The 21498-nt window shown below is 59.5% G+C and overlaps 1 protein-coding gene across 3 annotated transcripts in view; it reads left to right on the forward strand.

The window, feature by feature from the left end:
- The window catches only part of ABLIM3 (actin binding LIM protein family member 3), a 56785-nt gene that overhangs the window by 27637 nt on the left and 7650 nt on the right, over positions 1-21498 (forward strand). For 2 of the 3 annotated variants that reach the window (XR_008579323.1, XM_054842180.1), the window contains exons 2-12: positions 5277-5417; positions 7951-8134; positions 8548-8660; positions 11140-11266; positions 11379-11472; positions 16490-16577; positions 17973-18031; positions 18588-18659; positions 19066-19221; positions 20374-20403; positions 20962-21091. Coding sequence is in view for 1 of the 3 variants with exons in the window: in XM_054842180.1 (XP_054698155.1) it covers positions 5277-5417; positions 7951-8134; positions 8548-8660; positions 11140-11266; positions 11379-11472; positions 16490-16577; positions 17973-18031; positions 18588-18659; positions 19066-19221; positions 20374-20403; positions 20962-21091 (1194 nt within the window). In the remaining 2 variants the exon portion in view is untranslated. The remainder of the gene's footprint in view (positions 1-5276; positions 5418-7950; positions 8135-8547; positions 8661-11139; positions 11267-11378; positions 11473-16489; positions 16578-17972; positions 18032-18587; positions 18660-19065; positions 19222-20373; positions 20404-20961; positions 21092-21498) is intronic. The other variant, XR_008579324.1, reaches the window with a different exon arrangement.

Genomic DNA, 21498 nt, shown 5'->3' on the forward strand with positions numbered 1-21498 from the left:
CCTGCGCCCGCCCGCGGCACCAGCATCGTTTGGCTCTGAGCCCATCTTTCCCTTCCTCCTCAAGGCATTTTTATGGCCACGACCAAGCTCTTTGGCCATTGCGGGATGACAGGCACAGCCCTCAGACCAGCTGCTGATGGTCTGAGCCATATCCCACGGCTGCTGGAGCTCCCACCCTTCCTCCCCAGCCGCCCTTGGGACGCAGCATGGCTCCTGCCTGGAGGGGAAATCCTCCCCCTCACCATCACCTCCCACGGGGCTCAGAGCTGGCCAGGTCACCCTGCAGCCCTGCTATGCCAAGAGGATTTGGGACACGGGCTCCTGCCCTGGGGGCTCCCTCCCTACCTCCTGGCAGGGGGTTCTTTCACATTCCCTCGCTCTCTGCCCTCAGCCCAGGACATCACGTCCCATCGCCAGTGCTTCACCCCAGCCTCTCCTTCAGCTTCCAGTGCTTCCAGCAAAATTCCTTTCTGGCCAGTCATTGCCGCCCCTTGGCCTTGACGCCTCCGGGGCCGGCGCGCTGGCGGGGCCAGGCTTCCTCTTCCTGAGCCGCCCCGGTCCCCGCCGCGCTCCTGGCCCCCTCCTTGCCTTCGCCCAGTGTGGTGGCATCGGCCCTTCCCTAGGGACATGAGGGTGCAGGGTCTGCCAGGTGAGCCCACCTTGGGGTTTGGGTGCCCGGTGGGGGTGCCCAGCTCCCCTCACCCTTCCCAGGGGAGCTGCATCCCGTGCATCTTCTGTGCAACTCCAGCCCCGCTGCCCCAGTGGGTTTTTGCGAGAGGTGATTTACAGTTAGCACAGGGAGCGTGCAGAGGGTGACTGCGGTGAATCACTCACTGTGGGACAGTGGGGAGAAGTGGGAGGCAGTGGCTGCTGGTAGGGGGCTCAGCCCCATGGGGAGGTGTGAGGACCCCCAATGGCATTGTCTGCCCTGACACACTGCTGCAGCTCCCCCTCGCCCCTGGACATCCACCCCAATTCAGGTCTCACCCAGGCACAGACCCAGCACCCCTGGAGCTGGCCCCATGCTGACACCCACAGCACCCAAGGGGGACATCTCCCCCACACATGGCCAGCACCCGTTTGCTCACACCTGACTGCATGTGCCAGCCATACTGGTGCTCAGCCCCAGCAGCACCCCTTCCCATCCCCTGGCACCCACCCGCCTCAGCTTCCCACAGTGGCACTGCCTCTCATTATTAGTCAAAGGGTGATTTGCTTTTCTACAGTCCCCTTCACCTGTGGCTCTCCAAGCATTGTGCAAATAGTCATTACTGGTAATTAATTAAATCAGGCCTCCCCATCCCCCTGTGGAGATGCTGTCTCATAAACATGCTGATAGCAAACACATCGTCAGGGCAGGCTCTCTGGGCTGGGTGGGAGCTTCTAATTACCTGTTGCTAATGATGCAAACCCCACCTGCAGCAGTTTCTACCTAATTGACCTTCCTGGAGGGCTGATGAGCTGGGAGAGGGAGATAGGTAGGAAAGCAGTGGGACCTGGTCTGATCCCAGTAAGGGATGATGGATGGATCTTTATAAATGTGCCTGGGTGTCCTGTTCCTTGCAGCTTGTGTTCCTGGTTTGCTGCTGCTGGTACATGGGGCTGCCTGGGGCGGGGGTGGTGGTGTGGCGGCTGCCCAGGTGGCTGGTGGGGCTTGCTGTGTGTCTGCTGTTCAGCCCTGAGCCACCTTGGGGGGCTGTGCCCTGCTACTTGCATTGGTGTTGAGCTGCCATCCCTCCAAGGTAGATAGGGATCATCTCCCATCAGCCCCTCCTGTCCCGAAGGGCTCAAAGTGTTTCAGAGGCAGTGTGAGGGCTCAGCACTGCCCTGTCCCTCTGCTCCTCGGTGGAGGGCTGTGATGCTGTGCAGGAAGAAGGCAGGACGGCAAACAAGGTGGTTGTTCCTCCCGAAGTGGTAGGTAGGTGCTCTGGGAGTGAAGGGGGGGGATTGCCCAGGGATGCATAGCAGGAACCTGCAGGTTGCTCACTGCAGCATGGCTTGGAGGATCTCTTGGATGAGGTCCCTCTGCCCTCCTGGGGAACAAAGCTCCTCTACGCAGCCTTGGGTGTTGTTTGGGGGCACTGTCATTCCCCCCACCAGGTTGCAATTGCCCTTGCTTGCATATGGCTGCTGCTGTCTGTCCCTAAGACTGTGCAGGGCACCGATCCCTGACCGGAGGTGCCACCTTAATCCAGATGAGTGGGAAATCTGTTGTGTGCCCACACGGCCCTGCGGCAGCTCGCGGCTCCTTGGGCTCCATGGATCAAGTGCCAGCCAGGACGTGGGGGCAGCCCCGGAGGAAGCCAGCCCCGGGCAGCCTTTCGTGCTGCATTGTGGAGTACAAATACATTAATCGCTGAGAGAAGCCAGCTTAATTTCCCACTATACCAGAAAAAGCAGGAGCAAACTAGGGTGAGATTAAGGCATTCCTTGGGCAGCTCCCACCCCCTTAGCCTGACTGCTGTATCTCGGTCTGCGAGGCCACTAATGCTACTTACATTATTACTGGATTATTTTGGTGTAATGAGCTTTGCCCTGCTCAGCTGTCCCTCTGCTCAGGGGTGTTGTGATGTGTAATACTTCCTGCGCAAGGCCACGAGGCGGGCAGCTGCCTGCTCAAAAACAAGCAGAGCCTGAGCAAAACAATGCATTAATGTTCCTGGAGCAAAATTCCTGCATGGGCCGGAGGTTAATCACAAATCAGGGAGCTTTTGGCTTAGTGCTGAACAAAGCCAGCAGGCAGGAGGGCAGTGGTGCCCTAAGCCGGGTCCTGACCCATCTCCATGGGTACAAATAGGAGTGACTGTATCGGTTTCATCTCTGCCAGCGGTGGAATGCAGCTATGAGCATCTCTTCCATCCTCAACTCCTTTTCCTCTGCCTTCCCTCCCGTCAGACCTGCCGGCGCAGGGGCCTGGCGATGTGTTGCTATGGACACCAAGAAGTTTCCCCGAGAGACCAGAAGCCTGGAATAAGTGATGCCTGCATTTTCTGACATTGATTTTTTTTTCTTCCCTCTGTTTTTATTATTAATGTTTGTTTAAGTGTTGATTAATTCCCCTCCCTCCGCTTTTTCTCTCCGAGCTTTGTGGATTGCTGTGGCTGTGTCCCAGGGCTTGGCTTCTGCTTCATTCTCCACGAGGGTGCGAGCACTGGGTGTGTGGGAGGAAGTTTCAAAGCTGTAACTCTTGCTCTGCTGGACACACCTACAGAAGAGATTCCCCATTTATTCCAGCCTCAGGAGATCCTGTCGGGGTCAGGCCAGGGTTCCCCCCCGGCTGCTGCAGAGTTCGTGGTCACCCACTAGCAGCAGCTGCCGCAGGAGGTCCTGGAGCCCCTTTGCCCAGGGCTTGCACCTCCCTGCAAAACATGCCTGCAAAAACATGGCGGGGGGGCACCCTGCTCCCTTTACAGGTGTCCTTCATCATATTTGGGACCTCAAGGTGATATGGATCTACAGCCAGACACAAACTAGTTAATGGCTCTGCTGGTCTGAGCTCCAGACCTGGGTCCCATTTCATAGCACCTGTGCTGGCACTGCAGAACCTTGAGTTCCTCAAGTGCCTCTGTTGACCTCTGAGAGCTCTTGGCCTGCAAGAGCATGATCAGGAGGGAAGTCCCAGCAACTCTTGGAAGTTCATGTCAAGGCTGGAGCTTGAGCTTTGCAAGCATCTGGGAGGCACTCGCAGGAAGGCACCTTGGCTTTCCTTCCAGCCCTCAGGTCAGACTCGGCAAGGCAGCAGCCCCCAGCAGCTCCATAGCCCCGGGGATGGAGCAGCGGTCAGGGAGGGTCAGCCCGTTTTCCCAGAGGTGAGCAGTGCAGCACGTCTGTAGAGCATGTCTCTGAGCACTTGGCGCATGGGATGGGATTTTACTGTGAGACGGTCTCAATGTCATTTTTGACTTCTCTTTCTTTGCTTTTGAGGCCACTAATGGGCTGTTTCTGTTCCCCGTCACACGATCTGCCCCACAGTGAACGAGGAGCCTCTTTGATGAGTGATCTCTTCTGTCCTGTGCCCCTTCCTCCAGGCTCTGGAGGGAGTTCACATACCAGGTTTCAATCAGCTGCTTCTCTTGTTCCTGGGAATGCAGTTCAGCACTGGGTCAGAAAGTGTCTGGTCCATTGAAATCCTGCCCTTCACTGCTCAGTTGCACAAATTGCAACTCCCTTCCTGAAATCTTACAGCAAACAAGTCCTTTACTGCTTGGTCACTGCCTGCAATGGTTAGCATGGTGTCAGCCGGCCCAGAGCTTCTGCAAGCAGCTCGTGCACTTGCAGGTGGGGCAGGGAAATTAGGAGCTGCTCGTTAAGGTGTTTTCTGTGTGTGTTCGGGGATTGTGCTGAGACAGCAGAAAGACCCCCTGCTCCATACAGTTCCTCGCCTGCAGTGTGGGGTGAGGCTGCAGAGCATCAGCCCCTCCTGGTGGTTTGCAGAGCTGCTGGAGGGGGATGAGGGTGGATGTGAGTTCCAGGACCTTCTGCAGCAGGAGAAGGTTGGCTCTTGCCCGTAGCTCCAGGGGAGCCACATTGCCCTCCTTTCCCCTGCAGTCCCTGGCTCAGCACAGAGGCTGCATGTGCAGCTCCGGATGGAACAGTGGGGCTGGGATGCTGCTTCTCGCCGAGGAGGTGAGAGTCCCATCAGGGCCAAACACTCAATTGCTGTGATGTTTGAAAGCTTCTTGAAAAATTACTTCTTCATCCAGTTCCTAACCAAACAAGTGGAAGCTCCAAAAAACAACAGTTCCTTCCCGTGCTGCTGCCAAATAAGTGCTCACTGGCATGTTTCAGAGCAGGTCAGCAGCAAGCCAGGACTGCCCAAAGGCTGAGCAGAGCTGGTGGGTAGCTGGTCCCTGCGTTCTCCTTCTGCACCTGCTTAGGAGACAGGAGAGCATCTGGGGAGCTCTGCATGGCTTTGGGGTGATGGTGCAGGTGACCTGGTTGTCCAGGCAGGGACAGGGAGCAGTGCCAGGCACTTACAGATCTGCAGTCCTAAGTACTGTGCAGTGCAAGCCAAACCTGGGTAGGGGCTCTTTTGTGGGGACAGGGAAATCCTGAATCCAGACAGGGATGCGTGCCCAGCTCAGTCAGCGGGCACTGGCACAGTCTCGGCTGTCCTTTGCCCTTAGCCACGGCCCGATGTCTGGCTGCTGCACCACAGTCACCAGAGGGCTTTCCTGCATCTGCCCATCTGAGATCAGTGCCGTGATGCCCGGCTGTGTCCCGAATGCTAACAGATCCTTCCCCTCTCTCACTTTTCCCTCCCTCCTTTCTGCCAGCAGTTCCCTATCAGCAAAACCCCTACACTCCTGGGAGCAGCTCCACCGTCATCCAGTGCTACCGCTGTGGGGACACCTGCAAGGGCGAGGTGGTACGTGTCCAGAGCAATCACTTCCACATCCGCTGCTTCACCTGCCAAGGTAGGACGGTGCCACCCTAAGAGCTGGTGGCCAGGTTGCCCCACGGCCCTGGGTGTAGTCTGGAAAGCAAAAGGCTGGGGACAGACCTGCCGGCCCACTGAGGTGTGGTCACACGCCCGGGGGTGGCAGCTTCCCGCAGGGGTGCGCATGGTGCGGTGCAGGCGGGAGGGTAACGGCATGGGGTGGCGTGGCGCAGGCAATGCCCCTGCGTGATGCCGGAGCTGGCAGGCTGTGAACAGGGCTGGCTGAGACCCGGGCACCATCGCTACCCTGGAGCTGCCTGAATGCCAACAGCCTGCACTGCGCCGGTCCCAGACATACCCATGGCCCATCTGTGATCTGTGTGGGGCACCGCATCCTTCAGCCGCCTGCCTGGCCACAAATTGGGAGGAGGAGGAGGAGGAGGTGTTGCCAGCCTGGCTGAGAGGCAGTGAGGCGGGGGAGACACCTGGAGCAGCTCCTGGCAGGGCTGGGGGCGGGTGACGGATCGCTGCCACCCGTGTGTGGGATGCAACCGAGGTGCCGTGGGATGCTGCTGGGGCTCGGTGGCCCCCAGGGGCTGGCAGAAATAGAGGAGAGATGTTGCTTGAATCCTGCCTGAGCACAAGAGGAGAGCTGCAGAGCTGGAAAAGCTAACGGCCCAGAGCTGACGCCAAAGGGCTCCTTAGTGCATTTATTGAAGCAGCCGCTCTCAACCAGGCCAGTGGCTGCTTCTGTGGGTTGTAAAGCATCCCATTACCAGGGCTTTTTAAAGGTCTCTGGTCTTCCAAGCTCCCAGCACCTTGTGCTAAGCAGGGCATAAATCCCTGTCCCCTTGGCCATGCTTTGCTGCTCCTCCCCGGGGAACAGAGGGTTTGGCTGGAGGGCACTCTTCTCCTGGGCTGTCACCACCCCTACTGCAGCCCTGTCCCCCATGGCATGGGCAGCCCTGGATCTCAGGGAGGGGGTGCAGGCCCCAGGTTGCCCTCAGGGCTGACCTACATGTGTGGGGTGCCCTGCTGAGCCCCCTGCTCCTTCCCAGCTCAGACGTGTGGGATCGAGCTGCGCATCCAGACAAAGAGCTCAGACAGCCGCTGGCTTCAAAGGGTCCAGGAGTCGACAGGGAGAGCTTGGCAGTGCTCGCTGCCTGATTTCCAAGTGAAAGGGAATAAATAATGAGAGGAAATCCTCCTGTCTCACCTTCCCTCACAGCTTTTACCCCCTGCCACCTCCGGCTGGCTGCCAACAGTTCCCATGCCAGCTCCACGGCTTGTCCCTGACGTGTCCCCAGGAGCCTTGCATGGCTGGTGCAGCCCCTGGGGATGTGCTATGGGTCCCCCAGAAAACAGGACCCAGACTCATCTCATTTTTTTTCTTGCTCCTGCTTCCCGATGCTCTCCCAGAGCTGGTGGCCTGTCCCTCATCGCTGACAAGTAAGCGCTGGCAGGCTGTTTCAGAGAGCAGTGGGTGCTGACCCTGTACCCCCTGGCTGTCTGCCCACAGCTCCAGGGAGCAGCTTTGCCAGGGGATGCTCTGCGGAGGAGGAGCTGCATCTTTGCAGCAAGCGGGTCCAGCTGCACCCTGGGAGGGTGGCTGCTGTGCGGGCTGGCCCATGGGTGCAGGTGAGGTGTGCTAGGGGTGAAGGGTAAAGCAGAGACAAGATGGGCTGTGCCAGCAGGTGCTCACTTGCTCTGTAATTCCCCCCTCCACCCTGTCACCTTGCAGGACAGGTGATGGGCACTGTGCAAAGGCCCCAGGACCTGGTCCCTGTGCCACTCCTGATATGCCTTCCAGGGTCTGATGCTCTCGAGGTCCCTCTGTGGATGGAGGAGACGTAGGAGGGAAATGGCACTAAGGGCTAGGTCTTGCCACGTCTCCTTGGATTACTCTGATGGGCTGTGCACCACCCACGGTTCCCGTAGCAAGGGCGGAAATGAGGTTGGGCTGGACATGTGTGGAAAAAGAAGCAGTGAGAGCACCAGCCCCAGTGTGTCCCAGGACCTGTTCCTATTAGGGCATGGCTTCATGTCCAAGCCAGAGAGTGGAGGTGGTTCATCATGGAGAAGGCCATGCCTCAAAGTATAAAGACCTCTCCCCAGCTGTCCCTCGGGTATGCCCAACTCTTTGCCAGTCCTGTTGTTGTCTTCCTGACACCATGAGAGTGTCAAATGGAGGGGCTGAGCCCCCTCCAGGTCCAGGAGGGGATGCCACGGGCCCTCCCAGGTTGTTTGTGCACAATGAGTGGGGGCTGCAGGGGTTCCCTGCCCAGCGCTGGGGTTTCCTCTGGGAGCGCCTGGCCCTGGCTGTCTGGGCAGCAGCACCCTGCACCCCGCCACAGCCCAACACTGACATCTTGTGGTGCTGGGGGAAGGCCCCAGTGCATCTGGTGGGAAGGGAAACCCTCTGAGATGCCTGCAGAAAGCTGTGTTTTCAGGGATGCCCTGGGACCTCTGCTGGAGAGGCAGCAGAGGTGGGCTCAGAGATCCCGGCCGAGCCCTGGGGCTGGACCTGCCCGCTGCCCCCTTGACGGGTGTGTGTCCTCCCCCCCCCACAGTGTGCGGCTGTGACCTGGCCCAGTCGGGCTTCTTCTTTAAGAACCAGGAGTACATCTGCACCCACGACTACCAGCAGCTCTACGGGACCCGCTGTGATAGCTGCGGGGACTTCATCACCGGAGAGGTCATCTCTGCGCTGGGGAGGACCTACCACCCCAAGTGCTTTGTCTGCAGCACCTGCAGGTGAGCTGAAGCCATCATCAAGGGTGCATGACCCCCCTGCAGAAACCCCATGCAGCCCTTGGCTGTGTACCAGCGAGAGGGCTCTTCATTAGCCCACAGCCCCTCATTTCCCCACTCAGCACCACAGCAGGCACCTCCTCTGTGTTTTCTTACTGGAAACCCTTGGGAGGCAATGAAATGGCTCCGACCCTTCCCTTTGCAGCCTGGAGACCTGCCTTAATGCCTGCCTCGGCCTTCCTGCCCCAGCACACGTGCACGTTTGCTGCCTCCCCTTGTAGCCCTTGCCTGGAGCCCCTCTGCTCCCCGGCACTGTGGATCCTGCTGGCCCCTGGGGAAGGAGCTCATGGGCAGCCCCCAGCACTGCATGGAGGGGAGCAAGTGGCTCACGGCTCCTCACCTCTCCTTGGCCACAGGAAGCCGTTCCCCATTGGAGACAAGGTCACGTTCAGTGGGAAGGACTGCGTCTGCCAAAACTGCTCCCACTCTCTCATCAGCACCAAACCCATCAAGATCCATGGGCCCAGCCGTAAGTTGACTACTCTCATGTTATGTGATGGCTGCAAGCAGAGGGACCACATGCTCCTGGATGGTGCTTGGGTGGGTGACGGGACAGGCTTTGGGGTCAGCATGCAGCGCTGCACGGAGCCATGGGTGTTTGCAGAGGTTTTGGAGGAGGAATAGGGTAGTCTTGTGGCTCCACCCGGGGTTGCAGGTCATCACTGGTTTTGGAAACTCCCTTGGCCTGTTTGTGTCCTGGGCAGGTGCCACCACCCCAGCAGGTGCTGTCTAGCAGGGAGGTTTTGGAGCTGGGTTTGCTCTGAGACAGTGCCCAGACATTGCTTTGTGTCCAGCTGCACCAAGGTCTCTGTCCAGGTGCCAGCTGCAGGACCACTCGCCCGGCTTTCCCAATGCTGGCATTACTCGCTGCCTCTGCAGGTGCTGAAAGCTTCTTACACTCATCCCCTTGCACTGATGAACCCAAGCTAAAACTCAGCAAGAGCAATGGACTCTTTCAGGTGGATTTGGCCTTGCTTTTGACCTCAGGTTGTTCCTTGGGATACCCTCCCTTCATGCCATGCTTTACCCCCCCAGTTTTTCTTTGCTGTTGGCTCTCTTCCCTGGGCTGCTGCAGAGCATCCTGTCGGTGCTGTGCTTGGGGACTGGTAGAGTATCCCTGCAGCATGGAGCTGCTGCATGCAGGGTTCGCTTCAGCCTGCGTCCAGAGCGAGAGGACTGCAGCGTTAACCTGTGGTCCATGCTTCACTGTCTCCCATATGCCCCATGTTTGCTGCTGTCAAGTCCCAGGGGAGCTGTCTCAGTGCAGTGCGTGGGCAGGGAGAGCCAGATGTGCCACACTGTGGGGACCAAACCCTGCCACATCAGCAGGCTGAGCTTTGGGGGGGTCAGGTGGGGACCCTTGCTGCTGTGACTCAGCAAGCTCTGGAGCATCAGTGCCTGGAGCAGAGTCCTGCAGCCAGGGCCGGACCCAGGACCGTGGTGTCACCCGGTCACCATGGTGGCACTGGTAGCGGCTCTTTGGGTTGAGTCATGAGTTGGTGTTGATGGGTCCCTGGGAGCCCCCCCCCAACTGCCTCCCCCCAGCTGTCACCATGGCCTCGATGGAGTTACGGGATGTGGCAGGGTTTGAATGAGCTCCAGCGAGAGGACAGGGCTTCCCCCATCTTCCTCCACTGGCACCCCGAGCTGCCCAGAGGCAGGCTGTGGCCAGCCTGCAGCACCCTGCTGTCTCACCTGCCTTCCTCTCCCTTCCCATCCCCTTCCCGCCAGCGCTCCTGCCTGGCCCGCAGAGCGGGGTTACCTGAGGGCACCATGCTTTATTCATAGGCAGATGCAGGCAGCAGCCAGATGTAGCCTGCTGCCTGCGTGTGCCCCTTGTGGCCCGGGTGGCCCTGGCAGTGTCACCCAGAAGGGGTGGCAAGGGAGGTGTGCCTGCTGGAGCCTGCACTGGTGCGCTCTGCAGGGAGGACATCCCTAGAAGAAGGATGCTGAGCCTCTCCCTGCAGCCCCAGCCCTGCCAGCAACTCAAAACCCAGCAGGACCTCTGTGAGAGAGGGAACAGATCCTGGCTCAGCTGAGCTGGCCAGCCTGCTTTTTGCCAGGGGTCAAAAATCTGCCCCCCTTAACTTTGTCCAGCGGGCAGGGACTTGGTGCAGAGCTGCCTGGGGATGGGCTGAGTGGAAAAGCCTGCCTGCTCAGGCTGCCTGTGCGGTGCTGCTGCACACCCCTGGTGCCGCAGCAGGGAGGGAAGCGGCAGAGAGGGGGTTAAGGAGAAATCCCATCCGGGCAAACCTGCTGCTCAAGGGGGAGAAGAGGACAAGGAGGGGTCAAGGTCAGGGGTCCAGGGCCCATGTGCTTCCTGCTCCCAGCCTTGACAGGAGCCAGGGGAAGTGGGGAAGGAAGGGAGTCTCATAAATACTGCAGCGGGGCCGGATGCGGCTGCCGGAGAGCACAGCCCTTCCTCTGCTGCACTCACTGCCGGACGCTTCCCACTATTCCCGCCCCGGAGGGGAGCCCCTGGGGACCGGCCGGGCCAGCATGGCCCCAGCAGCCCACGCACTTGCCCTGGCTCGAGCTTGCCACCCAGCAGGGAGACCCGGCTCTGTGCTGTGGCAGGTGCTTGTTCAGGGTGGCTGGGTGCCAGCAGTGCCTCAGAGGTCCCAGCCTCAGCAGGAGGTTTTTCTCCTGGCTCCTTTGCTGGGAACAACCAGAGGTGGCATATTCCCGCAAAGAAATGATTCTCCATAAAGAAATGATCCCCAAGAGGCTACCCCTGGACTGGTCTCAGGAGCAGGGTGTTTATAACAGCAGCATTCCCTAGAAAAGGGGGTCCTTCAGCAGAGCTTTCCTCTGGGTGCAAGAGGTGTGCCATGTTAAATAGCTGGGGTGCCTCGGTGTTGGCCCGCAGGCGTGGGTGTTCCTGCCGAGCCCCCCGCTGGGGACCTGCAGTGGTCCCAGGCTCCTCTCCCCCACTTCTGTCCCTTCAGACTGCGCAGGCTGCAAGGAGGAGATCAAGCAAGGCCAGTCCCTCCTGGCCCTGGAGAAGCAGTGGCACGTCAGCTGCTTCAAGTGCCAAACGTGCGGGATCATCCTCACCGGCGAGTACATCAGCAAGTGAGTGCCGCTGTCCTGGCGGCAGGCTTGGCCGTGCTGGCCGCTGCTGGGCTGCACTCCCTAGGGCTGGGGCTGCCCCGCCGCTCACCCGCTTCTCCTTCCTCTCCCAAAGGGATGGCGTCCCATACTGTGAGTCTGACTACCATGCCCAGTTCGGCATCAAGTGTGAGACCTGCGACCGGTACATCAGCGGCAGGGTCCTGGAGGTGAGTCCCAGGGCCACAGCCGCCTCGTCCCAGTCTGTGCTAGGGACCGCGTGTGTCCTGCCCAGAGGTGCATGTCTTGGAGAGGAGTTGGAGTTTCAGCATCCTGCACCCTTGTCATGCTATCCTGTCTCTCGGGGCCATGGCTCTTCCTGTGGGAGGTGTGTAGACACAGTCTGACCACCTTCTCTGGAGGGTGGGAGTGGGCGAAGAAGCACCATTGTGCTGCAGACCTTTGGAGAGATGGCTTGGGTACTGGAGCTCCAGAAGCAGCCAGAGCAAGTGGTAGCCTGGGTATGCTGAGATATGTCCAGAGCCCAAGATGTGGGGACACTAGCCTTAACCAGCTGCTACCGTGCCCGACTCTGGAGTGTCCCCACCGTGCTCACCCCAACCTGCCTTCTGAGCGCATCCCTGTGCAGGCAGCCTGCCTGTTGCCTTGGAAACACATCCAGCACGGCTGCCCGCTGCCGAGCCCGGACAAGGGGCTGCAGCACCCTGCCCGTGGGCAAGCAGCTGGAGCAGGGGGAGTTCCATTCCCTTAGCCAAATCCAGAGGGGGCTTTGCTCATCACGTTGCTGGCCAGCAGAAGCCACTCTGGCAGAGCCACCGAGGGGTGCAGGGACCCCACGGGGACCCCACAGCAAGGCATGGGTGCAGGTGGCTGTGGAGCATGTTTTGGGCAATGGTGGAGCTGCACAGCTGGCAAGGGGAGTGGGGGTTGCTGCTGGGGAGGGACAGACAGGTCTGTCAGGGCTGGTCTGTCAGTCCCGTCCTGCCTGTGGTCCCTGCTCCTGGAGGTGAAGTGTCCTGTCATGCTTTCTGTTTCTACTCCAATGTTTGCAGGGATTAAAAAAAGCCAGAAAATTTTGTCTGAGGGTAAACTAAAGGCTCAGGAAGCCTAGAGGAAGATGTCAAAATGAAGCCTGTTGTGATTTTTAGACCCCCTGGTGATACTGTGGATCCAGACTGTGGTGGCGTAGAGAGGCAGCAGTGCTGAAAGCATGCTCAGTCACTCCTGAGACCTTCCCTTCTGCACAGCTGAGCAGGAGGGAAACGCTCCTGGGGCAACGTTGGTACCCACATCTCTGCCATCCCCAGACAGCAGCGGTAGGAAGCTGTATCCCAAAATCAGAGGTACCGTGGCTCCACAGCAAGCCAGACAGCAGGTGCTGTGGGCTGGAGTGGCAGCAGCAGTGTAGGTCTCCAGCCTGCTGAGAGCTGTTCTAGGACATCTCCAGCCTGTTTCTCACAGTGTACCAAGAAGTGGTCACCCCCTCCGGTTCTGCCAGCAGCCAGGGAACCTCTCCTGAAGCTGGAGGCAGGTGCCAGGAGCCCTCCAGCACCTTCCCCGTCTTCAGGGAGCAGCCTCTGCTTGGGAAGGCTTTCTGCTGACTCCAGGCTTCAGCAGCAGTCCTAGTGCTGCCTGCTGTGAGTGTGAGCTCAGCACTGTAGCGGCTGCCATGGGCCAGCTGCCCATCACAGAGCTACTTGATGAGCAAATATCTGGATGGAGCAGGGTGAAGCCAGAGGCTCCCCTGACATCAAATTCCTGACACTGCTCCCCTAGGCAGTCTGGTCCCCAATAACCCCGTGCCAGGACAGAGCATCCTCAGCCTCCCCAGCAGGTTAAGCAGGCTGGGTGTTAATGGTGTGAGATGTTCAGTGTCTGAGGGTGGGTGAGAGAAGCCAGAGGGGACCTGGGACCCCTGCCCCAGGCTGGGAGACTGTGCTGCCAGCCTGGCTTGCGCCATCAGCACCGCTGCCTCTGAGCCACTTGTTGCATTGCTCTCGGGGTTTTCCTCACTCAGTGCAATCACAGCGGAGTCAGGAGGAGCACAGGATGTTCCTGCTGCTGCACGTCTGAGGGGATGGACAGAGAGCAGCTCTGCAGGGCATGACGGGTGTGGGGGTAGCAGCAGCCCACTGGCAAGCTGGAGATGGTCCTGGGGTGGTGATGAGGGGACAGTCCTCCCTGCTTTCCCTCACCTCCCTCTCCCCTGGCTCTTCTCCTGCCTCTCTCGGCCTCCCCCTGTGCTCTCCAACCCCAGCTCGGCTCCCAGCATCTGCTCTTCCTGGCTGGAGGGGCCAGCCAGCTCTGCCCGCCCATGCTGGGCCGTGGGAAGAAGCTGGCTGAATCCCACGAGATGCTCTGGGCAGCAGTCATCTCGCATTAGCACCCTGCCTACTGCACCCGTGCCTGGGTGCCCTCCTTGCGCAGTGGGACTCCGTGGGCTGGAAGTAACGTGCCTTAGCGCCGGGGTCCCCACAGACAGAGTCGAGGTGCCACCTCCTCACAGGTGCCATCATGGTGCCAAGAGGAGCGTAGGGTTTGGGTGCTGGAGGGCTGTGCCAGGCAAGCACCATGGAATGTGCGGGTGCTGTGGGCACCCCTCACCTCCCCACGGGCAGGGCTGAGCCTGCTCTCCCCACCCTCCCCAAGTATGTTCCTGCTCGTGGATGTGAATGATCTGTAAAACCACAGGCTTTGTCTTCTCCAGCAGAAAGTGAAATGGAAAGGGTGCCTTTAAATCATTTCAGGCTTTACGGAGCCTTCTCATGCTATCCCGGCAGCCTCTGGGCTTTCCCAACTGCTCCGAGCTGCACAGCCAAGCTTGGATTATTAATGAGTCTTTAAGGGACTCCAAGTGATAACGAGCAGGTCTCTTCCCCCACAGCCTCTACCAGCCTTTTACGAGCTGTGATATTAACCAATATAAAAGGAACAAGGTTTGTGCATGGTTTGGAGAGTTGGTCCTCGAGGAGGAGTGGTGGGTGTTGGGTGGTTTTTGGAGAAGGTCTGCATTGAAATGAAAGTTGGGACTGGGCTAGTGCATACTGTGGGGGGAGCAGGCAGGCTCCCTCCACACCCACATTCCGATCTGCAAAGCATCCCCTTTTGGCACGGTCTGACCTGTGACGTTAGTCCATGTAGTCTAGATAGGGTTGTTTTTCTTCCCAGCACACCAAGATTTTGGGGATACTAAGAGGGTCCCAGAGCACCAAACCCACCCTCGACTGAGAAGGACAGGGGAAGGCGGCACATCAGTCACCAGGGCCCCATGTCCCCTGCATTAGCTCTCTCTAGCCAGCTGGAAATACAAGTGATGGGAACTGCACACTGACCTGAAGTGTGCAGGAGCTGGGCTTTAGCTGGGTTATTTTTCATCTCTGTTCCCTGTGTTTACAGCCGTTTCCTCCAACTGATGCAGCTCAGTGTGCCTGCTGTGGGTGCACAGCGCTGGCTGGTGGGTGCCTGCTGCGGAAGGGTGCTGGCACGGTGCCGGCATGGGCAGCTGCCCCAGCAGGGCTTTGTGCACCGGGGCTCGGGCAGAGCAGGAGGAACTGGCTGTCCTTGGGCAGCCTCTGCCTTGGCGGAGCGGTGGGTCACCTTCCTGGAGCAATGGGGGTGGGACACCATGAGCCTGCTGGCACAATGTCGACACCGGGGGCTCCAGATGAGGCTTTTAGGGGTAAAACTGGTTTTGCATCTGTACAGCCTGGAACCAGCCGGTGTGTTTGCTCAGGCTGGCAATGTGTTCAGTGCGAGTCCCTGCCGTGGGGTGCTGGGGCTCAGGGTGGCTGCTTGCTGGGGCTGCCACGGGGACCTCTCCCATCCCACCAGAAAGCCTGGGGGACTGGGGCCGGGGCCTTCCTTACCGCTCCTCTGCGTTCGTGGTGGGTCTGTCTCTGCAGCCCTCCCACTGGTGACTTTCCTGCTGTGTTATCAAGCTTTCGGGTGTGAACTGGGGATGTTTGGGCTGTGGGCTCACTTGGACCAGCCCAGGAGTATGTTGTGCTGCTGTCAGCTGGTACAGGGAGGTGCCTGGGGCGCAGGGCTGCTCCTCCCTGCATTGGGGTGCGCTGCAGTGAAAGGAAGAGGGGTCCAAACTCTCCCACTCATCTCCCCTACCTGCCCTAAAACCTTCCACTCATTTTTGGAATAAACTGGAGGGGAAAAGCTACTGGCTGCCATCTGCACCCCAAGGACATTGAATTCCAGGTTTATTTTTATGGGCAATCAACCAGCAGATTCTCAGTTATCCTCACAGCACATTTTCCTGTTGATCCTCCCTGTTTCAAACCGGCTCCAGCCCCCTCTATCCTAACCCCCTTCCTTGTCAGCAAGAGCCTCATCTTCCCTCTGCCGCCTTAAATTATCCTTCCTCTTCTCTTGGATTATTATGGGTGTAAAATGTCCTTTGGGGTCGAGCTCTAACAGCACAGCCTGGGTTCCTCCTGCCCCGAGCCAGCTCCTGCCTCCCAGCTCCCAGCCCAGGAAACAAGCCTATAATTGAAATGCTAGCAGACGCTTTGAGTGGAAACAAGCTACCAGTTAAAGCTATTATCCCTGTCAAAGAGCAAAGGGAGCAGCCCAGCTCCTGTCCAGCTGGGGAATAGCACGTTGCTAGCGCTGAAGTTTGGGCATGACTTCACAGAAGGAGAAATGTTCCTTGAGGGATAGGGGCTGGCAATGGTAACCAGGGAGAATCTGACAGCAAAAGGAAGCCTGTATTTTGTGAGGTTTATCTTTGGGGCCCTTCTCTCTTTACTGCTTCCCTGCTGTGACATCCTGGGCCAAATTAGCTGTGTCTCTTCAAAGCTGTAGAGGGAATGGACCTGGTACAAAGCATGGCTGCTTGCCTGAGCATTACTGTAGAGGGTCTTGGTTATTTCCAGAGGGCAAGGACAATTTATTAGGGATGAGGTTTGTAGACGTACCTTCCTTGAGGGTTTGGGACCTCCTGGCTCTGCTTTCCTGTGTGTTGGACAGTTCAAGGAGAGTAGAAGGTTCCCAGTCTGACTCATAGTCCAGCAGGTCAGAAGCATTAGCGATGAAGTGGTCTCTGGTTTTCTCTGTGTGTTGTGGAGGTCTCCGAGGCCACCCTGGGCAGTTTTCCCCCATTCACCTTGTCATTGCAGCAGCGAGTGATGCCAGGGCCACTCACCCTCAGGGATGTGAGCAGGTCACCATGTCCTGCCTTGCTCAGGGGCTCCTCTTCTCTGCTCACCCTTGCAGGCAGGAGGGAAGCACTACCACCCCACCTGTGCCAGATGTGTCCGCTGCCACCAGATGTTCACAGAAGGAGAGGAGATGTACCTCACAGGTAGGGATCCTGCTGCGTCAAGAAGGGACTCCCCTGCCCCACGTTGGGGCATGGACCAGCCTGGCTGTGCGGAGGTGCTGGCTGTGGGGGCATTTGGGGTTTGGGTCCTCATGGCGATTGGTGCCAAAAAGGTCTCTGTGCAGCAATGCCAGAGAACCCTTCTCCTCTGCTCCCCAGACCTTGTGCTCTTCCTGAGCTGTGTGGCAATCATTTCTCTCCATGAAACTTTCCCTGCCACTGAGCTGGAGGAGACTTTGCTCCTCGTTGGCAGCTTTTTGCTCCCTGCGAGTCCCCCTGCACAGCTGGGGAGCGCTGCCGGGCATGCCTGGATGTGTCCCTGGCCTGTACCCAGCGCATAGAGGCTGGGAGGGGCACAGGGTGCCTGGCTCTCCACTTTCCCCAGCCCCATGGGAGGGTGGTCCAGGACCCTTTCCCCACCGTCCCCAACTCCCCCTGTCCAGGTTACGCTGCAAGCAGCACCAGAGGGGTAAGGCTTTTGCTCGGCACAGCTGGATGGTTTGGGTTTGGTTTCAGCAGGAGCCCCTCCATGCCTGGAGCTGCCTTAGGGGCTATTTCAAGTGCAGAGGGAGGGTTTGTGTTCTCTCAGTAACCTGCACTTGCCCATCACTAATGATCCCACGGGTGGCAAAGGGGGAACTGTGCACTGAGAGAGCTGGGGTGGGGGTCCCAGCAAGGCCCTGTCGTGGGCAGCAGCAGGATGGGTGTGCTCAGCATCCATCCCGGGGCACACCTGGACAAAGCTTGGTGGCTTTGCTGGTTCCAGCCCAGAGGGTGTGTGAGGGGCTGTGGACGTCCTGGGCTCAGTGTTACCCTGAGTTTAACCAGCAGGAGCTGCCTGGCTGAGCACTGGTTGTGCTGGGCCAAAATCACACCTGGGTTTGCCGTCAGAGTTTAGTAGTGTTGGCCCCTACGTCTCTGTGCTTGGGAGCTGTTTCATTTCTTAGTACGGACACCCGGTGCCCACTGCCCTGCTTTCCCAGTGGGCACATGCCTGTGGCTGTGCTGTAGTGGAGAAGGCACCCAGGAGAGCTGGTGGGACGCAGCAGGTGACCCCCCTCTGCATCCTTGGGGCTCAGTGCCTCTCTCCTGCGCTGCTCCCCATGGAGAGACTCCAGTTCCTACCTCCTGCCCCTGCAGGGCCCCCCAGGAGCTACCCCCAAGCATGCAGGAGTTGCACTCCTATAACACCGGTTGCTCAACGCAACTAGGGAGAGCGCTGACACGTCCCCCCCGGGGGACCGCGGGCTGCAGGTCAGTGCTGGAGGCGGCAGGGACAGGACGGGGCTCCCCCATGGCAGGGGGAGCTGGACGATCCCTAGCAGCGGGGGTGAGCTGCGCGTGGAGCTGAAAGACTTTCCCTTTGCTGCGTTGCAGGCTCTGAAGTGTGGCACCCCATCTGCAAGCAGGCAGCCAGAGCAGAGAAGAAGCTAAAGGTAGGCAGCAGGGTGAGGGGCATCTCCGAGAGGTGCCATGTCCCGTGTGATGTTGCCCCCAAGTCCCTGCTGGAGGTGAACTGTTGTGGCAGTGTCCAAGCCCAGGGTGGCTTCCCGAGGCTGGCATGAGCTCTGTCCCCACTGCCCAGGGGATGGTGGGTGTTAGCGGGGACCTGGCTCCTGGCTGGCAGCAGCCCGTGCCCCAGCCGGGGAGGGGGCACAGCAGTCCCCTCTCCACCCCCCCTGCACCCCTTGGGCTGTTGCTCCCTCTCTGCGCCTGGCTGGCCACGGGGATGGCTGCCCGCTGGGTCTTGCCAGGCCACTCGCCTGACTCCAGATCTGGCCTCAGGAGAGACCAGGGCGCAAAGCTGGATGGCAGGGCAGCCTGCAAGGCCGTGGGCACCCGCAGCGAGAGGATGAAAGGGCAGAGGAACTGGACCTTGAGTGAAATTCAGCCCCAAAACCAACAAATTGCTTGCTGCACCTAGCATTGCGCCTGCTCAGGGGTCCCTCCTCAGCATGCTCCCACATGTCCTCTGCTTTTCTGCCTCCACAGCACAGAAGAACGTCAGAAACCTCCATCTCACCCCCTGGTTCCAGCATTGGCTCCCCAAACCGCGTCATCTGCGTAAGTACAGCTCTGCCCCTCATCCGCGCAGGGCAGGACGGATGCTCCGGCCCCAAGGAAGGGAGCGGCAGGTTCCTGGTGTTGCTCTGCAGCGTGAGGTGTCCTCCAGGGACAAGCCCAGCATTTGGGGATAGCACAGACAAGCTGTGCCCCAGCAGCATGCCGTGCCACCAGTGCCATTGGCACAGAGCAGGAGCGCTCCGAGGGACACAGTCCCACCCTCCCAGCTCCTCTGCCCCTTCCCGCTGCTGCCTCTCAGGCATCTCCTCTTACCTCTTCCTGCTGCTGGGATGACGATGGGCTCTGTCTGCTCTGTGCTGGCTCCACACTGTGCGCTCCAGCCTCCCCTTCCTTCTGTCCTCCTCTTCCTTTCCGTCTCTCTGTCTCTGTCTCTCCCTCTCCCTAGGCTAAAGTGGATAATGAGATCCTTAATTACAAAGACCTGGCAGCTCTTCCCAAGATTAAAGCCATCTATGAAGTCCAGCGTCCTGACCTCATTTCCTACGAGCCCTATCACAGATACACGTCGGATGAGACGCTGGAGAGATATAGCTATGGGGAGGTACTGAGTCTCCATACGCCCAATGCCGGGCTGTGCAGGGAGCTGGGTCCTGATTCAGGGTGATGGGGAAAACTGCGTGAGTTTGCTTACTCCAGTGGGAATACGGCAGGGAGGCAGGAGTGGGGGTAAGACCTCTCCCCGAGGCTCCCTGTCACTGGGAAGAGGGCCTGGGCTGGAAGAGAAATCTTGGTGCTGCTACTGTAAGGAAAGAAAGAAAGAAACTAGTAACCTTATCAGCTGATGGCAGCTCCCTGCCCACACTGTGCCGCAGGCCCGACGTGCAGGGACAGACAGCGCTTGTGCGGGAGGAGACGTCACCCTCGGGAGTGATGTGGCAGGGAGCTCACCCATTGCAGCCCGCAGCAGGAGAGGACGAGGGCATGCAGCACACGTGCATCCCTCTGGGGTGGAGGGACAGACGGCCAGCAGGCTCAGCCCAAAGCCTGGCCCCTGGCAGGCAAGCCTCCTGGCCACCCAGCCCCAGCGTGGCATCTCTGGAGCATGGTGGGGCTGCCCCTGTTGGGTGCTGGCCCCACAGCCAGGGCAAGGGGCCTTGGTAAGTGAGTATTTGCAGGCGTGTGGCGAGATGATGCCTGAGCAGCACGTGGCATGGGACTGCCCTTCCCCAGTCCCCCAGGCAGGCTGGGGCTGCTGGATTATTTCAGTAAGTCCATGGAAGAGGGTCTGAGCAGCTCACACAGCGCTGGGGGACCTGAGGTGGTCCTGGAAAAGGACTGTAATGATCAGCAGCAGCGGCAGCTCTTCTCCAGTCCTAAGGCTTGTCACAAGTCTGGTTTCCTCCAGCCCACCTGGTGATGGTGCAGGCAGCACGGCCATGGCCTGCTCTGGGGCCAGCAGCCACCGTTCCCCCTGCAGCCGCTCCACCGAGGTCTCTGAGAAAGGGTGCAGGCTGCCAATTCAGGAGGTGCCATCCTCGCGCCAGGTCCCCTCCTGGCCAGGGGCTCCCTGCCCGGGGTCCTGCCGCAGTTCAGCTCTGGCCGTGCCGCCTGCCGCCCTCGCTGCCTGGCAGCTGTGACGTGGCTGTAACACGGGGCAAACGAGCTGCTGTGGGACCCCAGTCTGTCACTGTCCCCTTAACCACGTGCTGTCTGTCTCTCTCTCTCTCCCCTCTTTGCCTCCTGCTGCCTCCAGTCCCTGGGGACCCTCTCCCCGTACTCACAGGTAATGCCCCCGCCGCGCACCGAGGGGTCTGTTACCTGCTGCTGCTGCTGCAGTGCTCTGCTGAATGTCCCTCTGCCCGGGTGCTGCCCCGAGGTGGGGGGAGATGGGGGGACCCTGTCCACGAGGGTCCTGTCCTTTGGGCCCTGGGGAGAGCAGCAGGCAAGCCCTCCCTGGCAGAGTGGACCCAGCATGCAGCTTCTGCCCCGTGGGGGGGGACACCAGTAATTGGGAACAGGCACAGGGAGAGGGATGATCTCCAGGCAAGGGGGTGAAAGCCTCTGGCCAGACACTGTCACCTGGTCCCAAACCCTGGGCTTTGCTGCCTGCACTTAGGCACTGGGGAGGCAGAGCAGCCTGAGGACCCCCTCCAGCCGCGGAGGAAATGCATGCTGCCCAGCATGTCATGCCGCAGAGCATGCATCCTCCTGGGCTGCCACAAGCATGAGGACCCCTGTCCATGGGGCACCTCCCCGCAGGGCTGCTGAGACACTGACCTGCCTCATCCCTCGCCCTGCCAGCTCTAACCCTGCTTCTCTCCACGCCTTTCCCTGTCCCCAGGACATCTACGAGAGCTTTGACACGCGGCAGAGGCGAGCCTCCAGCCCTGGCTACATCGACTCCCCCACCTACAGCCGCCAGGGCATGTCCCCCACCATTCCGAGGTCCCCCCACCATTTCTACCGCTCAGGTGAGGATTTCATCTGCAACCTCAGGCTGAGTTAAGCTCAGACCCTCAAGTGGAGCGGGGATCACCGAAGTGTCCCCTGCTTCTCCCAGGGGACCTCAGTGGTCCCTCCTCTGGCAAGCAGGTGGGAGGTCCGGGGGGGGTCCATGGAGGGCTGACAGCAACAGGAGCTGAGAGGCAGTGACCAACTTTGCTGTGTGCATCCTCTGGTTCCCCTGACTCATCAGAGCTCAAGGGGGCTTTGTCCTGGCTCAGACCTGAGCTGGGGCTCATGGAGGATGGAGTGGGGAAAGAAGTGACTCCCAGGTCCAGTGAAGACCCCTCAGCTGGCTTGGTAACTCTGGGAGGGGTGTGCATGAGAGTGCTTGTACCCAGCCAGGGCTGTAAGGGGAGTCCTTACACACACGCTC

The sequence above is a fragment of the Grus americana genome, chromosome 14 (assembly GCF_028858705.1).
Source record: "Grus americana isolate bGruAme1 chromosome 14, bGruAme1.mat, whole genome shotgun sequence".
NCBI classification, from domain to species: Eukaryota; Metazoa; Chordata; class Aves; order Gruiformes; family Gruidae; genus Grus; species Grus americana.